The sequence below is a fragment of the Orycteropus afer genome, unplaced genomic scaffold (assembly GCF_000298275.1).
Source record: "Orycteropus afer afer isolate SDZICR_OR568_19922 unplaced genomic scaffold, OryAfe1.0 scaffold00001, whole genome shotgun sequence".
Classification (NCBI taxonomy): domain Eukaryota; kingdom Metazoa; phylum Chordata; class Mammalia; order Tubulidentata; family Orycteropodidae; genus Orycteropus; species Orycteropus afer.
The window spans coordinates 30,993,264-30,998,860 of NW_006921588.1; the positions used below are offsets into that span (position 1 = coordinate 30,993,264).

General features: G+C 38.6%; 1 protein-coding gene across 1 annotated transcript in view; it reads right to left on the reverse strand.

The window, feature by feature from the left end:
• The window catches only part of UBR3 (ubiquitin protein ligase E3 component n-recognin 3), a 347,537-nt gene that overhangs the window by 96,916 nt on the left and 245,024 nt on the right, over positions 1 to 5,597 (reverse strand). Inside the window, exon 27 of the mRNA XM_007953244.2 lies at positions 1,987 to 2,159. Within this exon, the coding sequence (XP_007951435.2) occupies positions 1,987 to 2,159 (173 nt within the window). The remainder of the gene's footprint in view (positions 1 to 1,986; positions 2,160 to 5,597) is intronic.

Genomic DNA, 5,597 nt, shown 5'->3' on the forward strand with positions numbered 1-5,597 from the left:
AACTGAGTGAGTCCCTCCAGCGGGGCATCCATTTGTTGAAACATCTCAATGAAACACCTTTGAGATGGTGCCTTGTTCTTTGCCAATTCCTTCAGTACAGCTTCAACTTCTTCCTTCAATACCATTGGTTCTTGATCATATGCCACCTCCTGAAGTGGATGAACATTGACCAATTCTTTTGGGTACAACGACTCTGTGTATTCCTTCCATCTTCTTTTAATACTTCCTGCATCATTCAATATTTTGCCCATAGAATCTTTCAATATTGCAACACGAGGCTTAAATTTTTCCCTCAGTTTTTTCAACTGGAGAAATGCTGAGCGTGTTCTTCCCTTTTGGTTTTCTAACTTCAGGTCTTTGTACATTTCATTAGAGTAACTGGCTTTGTCTGCTCGAGCTGCTCTTTGAAATCTTCTGTTCCACTCTTCTGCATTGTCATTTCTTCCATTTGCTTTAGCTATTCTCTGTTCAAGGGCAATTTTCAGAGTGTCTTCTGACATCCATTTTGTTTTTTTCTTCCTTTCTTGTCCTTTTAATGACCTCTTGCTTTCTTCATGGATGATGTTCTTGATGTCATCCCATAATTCTTCTGGTTTTCAGTCACTGGTTTTCAATGTGTCAAATCTATTCTTTACATGGTCCCTAAATTCAGGAGGGATATATTCAAGGTTTTATTTAGGCTCTTGTGGACTTGTTTGTCTTCAACTTCAAGTTGAATCTGCATATGAGCAGTTGATGGTCTGCTCCACAGTCAGCTCGGGTCTTGTTTTGGCTAAAGATATTGAGCTTTTCCATCACCTCTTGCCACAGATGTAGTCACTCTGATTCCTATGTACTCCATCTGGTGATGTCCATGTGTATAGCCTCCGTTTGTATTGTTGAAAAAAGGTGTTTGCAATGAACAAGTCGTTGGTCTTGCAAAATTCTACCATACGAGTTCCAGCATTATTTTTGTCACCAAGGCCAAATTTTCCAACTACTGGGTGGTTCTTTGTTTCTAACTTTCACATTCCAGTCACCAGTGATAATTAACACATCTTGATTGCATGTTGAGTCAATTTCAGACTACAGAAATTGATAAAAATCTATTTCCTCATCTTTGGCTTTGGTGGTGGGTACATAAATTTGAATAATCATAGTAGTAACTGGTCTTTCTTGTAGGCGTATGGGTATTATCCTATCACTGACAGCATTGTACTGCAGGACAGACCTGGAAACATCCTTTGTGATGAAGATGATGAATGCCACGCCATTCCTCTTCAAACTGTCATTCCTAGCATAGTAGATCATATGGTTGTCTGATTCAAAATGGTAAAAACCGTTCCATTTCAGCTCACTAATGCCTAGGATATCAATCTTTATGCATTCCATTTCATTTTTGACAACTTCCAATTTTCTAGATTCATACTTCGTACATTCCATGTTCTGATTATTAATGGATGTTTGCAGTTGTTTCTCCTCAATTTGAGTCGTGCTACATCAGCAAATGGAGGTCCCGAAAGCTTTACTCTATCCATATCATTAAGGCTGGTTCTGCTCTGATGATGCAGCCCTTTCCCACTTGTATTCTGAGTGCCTTCTGACCTAAATAGGGGCTGGTCTTTCTGCACTGTATTGGACAATGTTTCAGGGATTTTCATAAAGTTGCTCAGTAATGTATCAGACACTATTTCTCTGTTATTCATAAGGTTTTCCTTGGCCAATTCTTTGAGAAATGGATGGCCTCTTTCTTCTTCCTAGTCTGTCTCAGTCTATAAGCTGCATTGAACCCTGTGCACCATGTGCAACCCTGCTGGCATTTCAGACACCGGTGGCACAGCCTCAAGCCTCACAGCAACATGCAAGCCGCCACAGACAAGTTTGTCTTCCTTAGCTGTTCAAAACCTTTCTAAACTCCCCTTACCTGGATCCTGCAGGCTCTGTCTTATCCCTGGCTCTTCCCCTGCCTCCCGCATCTGGGTACAGGGCCTGTCTGCTTCCCCTTACCTGGATTCCCATGGCTGTCTCAGCCCAAGCTCTTTCCCTGCCTCTCATGTCTGGGTATGGGACCTGTCTGTTTCCCTTATCTGGATTCCCACAGCTCTGTCTTGGCCACGGCTCTTCCCCTGCGCCTCCCACATCTGGGTGTGGGGCCTGTCTGCCTCCCGTTACCTGGATTCCTATTTATTATAGGTCTGTTCAAATCTTCTGTTTCTCTTGAGTCAGTTTTGGTGATTTGATTCTAGGAATTTATTAATTGTATCTAAGTTATCTATATGTTGGTGTACAATTGTACATAGTATTCTCTTATAATCACTTTCATTTCTGAAAGTAATGCCCCACTTTCATTTTTTGATGTAAGTAATTTGACTCTTCTCTCTTACTTTATCAGTCTAGCTAAAGGTTTGTCAATTTTGTTGATCATTTCAAAGAACCAACTTTTGGTATCACTGATTCTATTCTATTCTCCATTTCATTTATTTTCACTCTAATTTTTATTATTTTCTTCTTTTCATTAGCTTTTGGTATAGCTTGCTCTTCTTTTACTAGTTCCTTAAACTGGCTTGGGATCGTTCTTCTTTTCTAATTAAGCTTTACAGCTATAAATTTCCCTCTGAGCACTGGCTTCCCTAGTATGTTGTGGTTTTGTTTTCATTCATCTTGAAGTATTTCTCAACTGCACTTGTAATTTCTTATTTGAGTCACTGTTTTTTGAAGTGTATGTTGTTTAATTTCTACTGTAGAAATGTCAATTTCTCCTTCAATTCTGTCAGTTTTTGCTTCATTTATTTTGGAGCTCTGTTGTTAAGTATATATTTATTTTTATAATTTATACCTTATTGATGGATTGAACACTTAATGGCCTTTGTTTCTTGTAACAAATTTGCCCTAAAGTCTATTTTGTCTGATATTAGTATAGCCACCTCAGCTCTCTTTTACTATTTGGGTTAAGATTTGCTTGGAGTATCATTTTCCATTCTTTCGCTTCCCACCTGCATGTGTCTTTGTATCTAAAGAGAGTCTCCTGTAGACACAATATAGTCGGATCATGTTTCTTTACCATTTTGCCCATGTCTGACTTTTAAATGGAGAATCCACTCATACTTAAGATAATTTCTAATAAGGAAATACTTACTTATGCCATTTTGCTATTTGTTTTCTGTATGTCTTATACCCTGTGTGTTCCTCTTCTGTAATTAATTAACTTTTTCTAGTATACCATTTTGATTCTCATTTCTTTTTCTGTATATTTTCAAATTTTTTCCTTTGTGGTTACACTGAAAATTATAATTAAGACCTACTTTTCTAAGAATCAAGTCTTAATTAATACCAACTTAGTTTCAGTGGAATACAAAAACTACTCCTTTACAGCTCTGTTCCCCACCCCCTCTCCTTTATGTTTCACTGAATGCCTGTACTTTTCTACAAATAACAACACTTATATTTGTCTAAAAGTCTCAATCTACAATTCTTTTCAAATTTAGTCCCATCTTACTGTATTTTCTTAAATGGCATATGAAGACAAAAACATTGATTTTAATTCTGGATCCTCTAAAGTTCTGCCAAGCCTGTGGGGACTCATGGAATGGGAAAATTACATAATACTTTTCTCTCCTCTAATGGAGAACAGACATTACCTAAGTGAATATTGTTTACAACAGCCATTCTGTGCAATAGTGAGACAAGAAGTAAATATATACCTTTACAGGTAGACAGAACTACTAAAAACACCTTTCTTAAAGCAGTGTTTTTAAGGCTTTCTAAATCTACTTTCATAGTGATACTGCCTCAGAAACCCAAGGAGGGGTCGCTATGAGTCAGGTCCGACTCGACGGCACATAACAACAAAAAATATAAGTCAGGAGCTCTGGTAACGTAGTGCCTGAGGCACTTGACTGCTAAGCAGAATGCTGGTGGTTCAAACCCACCAGCCACTCCTCGGAAGGAAGGTTGACCAATCTACTTCTGTAGTGATACTGCCTATACTGCCTCAGAAACCCAAGGAGGTGTCGCTATGAGTCAGGTCTGACTCGACGGTACATAACAACAACAACAACAAGGTAGTAAGTCTGTAATTCAGTACAAGTCAAACATGTTAGACTAGGAGAGAAAGTATGGGGCTTTTCATTAACATGTGGTTTTAAGATTTCAAGACAGGAAATGTGTAAGATAAACTCAATATAACTTGTGACACTAGCAAACAAAGAAGTTACCAAGACTAATAGTTTTGCATTAAAAAGATTCAGGAGACAATCTGAAGGTTCTACTGAGCAAAGATGGGCTAATTTGAGCATCAACAAGAAAATTAATTGCAACAGAGTTTACAGATACCAAAAAGTACTAATTATTTTTAGAATATGATAAGGAACCACCATCTCAATGTTTTGAGCACTAATAAATAAAGGGAAAGAAAAAGTATTTTCCTGCCTTTCCTATACAATCTATCCCCAGAGTAGCAAATAATTAATAAGGTAAAATTTCTTTTATAGGTGTATTATAGCTAATAAACAAAGAAGGAATGAAAGAAATTTACAGTCCCTGATAAACTGATGGATCTAGGAAATAATCATCAATGGCTGCTAATATCTCAAACAGAAAAAACATATTAGACAGAGGAACATGGTAAGTACCCATCATGGAATGCAGTCAGCAAAATCCAAACTCTTCTTCAGTGACCCAATTTCTTCAAAAAGAAAACTGCATGGAGGGAAGGACCAAGAAGACGGAGCTGAAGCAGGAGCCTATTAAGTAAAAGACTATCAGGGGATCCTACAATTCCTAAATAAATAACAAGACAGCTGGAGAATTAGCAACACTGTCTAGATATTTGATAATACTGAGGAATTCATTTAGTAGTGATTGTGGCCATGTATAAAAAACAAGTCCTTTCATTTAGATAAAAATACTGAAATAGTCATAGAGGAAATTATACGATATCTGGAATCTGTCTGAAAATAATTTGAGGGGGAGGAAAAAATAAAGAATAGACATGAATTAATTACTACTGATGAGAGAAGAGAGGATAAGGATTCATTTTACTAGTCTCTTTGCTTTAGAATAAGGAGCTCTGGTGGCACGGTGCTTAAGGCATCTGACTGCTAACCAGAAGGTTGGTGGTTCAAACCTACTAACCACTCCACAGAAGGAAGATGGGGCAATCTACGTCCATAAAGATTTACTGCCTTGGAAACTGTAGTGTAGTAAATTACTTAGTGTGGCTTTTCTACCCATAAGTCATTGTAAACTCAGTGGTGGAATGAACAACTGAGGAGCTCCTGATTATAAATGTTATCCACCTGGGTTATTTCTGTTGGGCGTGGCACAACGCAATGTTATAGGAGGCTCACTCTCAGGTGCTTAGAATTCTGTTGTTATGACTGGTTGGTTTGGCCACTCTGCCAAGCTCAAAAGGAGGCCTCCTAGAGGCAGAACTCTCCCTGACTGCTGGTTGAGGAAGACGTGCTGCTGAAAGACACACATGCTCCTGAGACACGCGTTGCTGGGAAAGAGACGCAAGAGACATGCATTGCTGAGTGAGACACCGAGGGACCAGCACTGCTGGGAAAGAGACTGTGAGAGACTGTTGGCTGAGGGACGGTGGGCTGGGAGAGAGACTG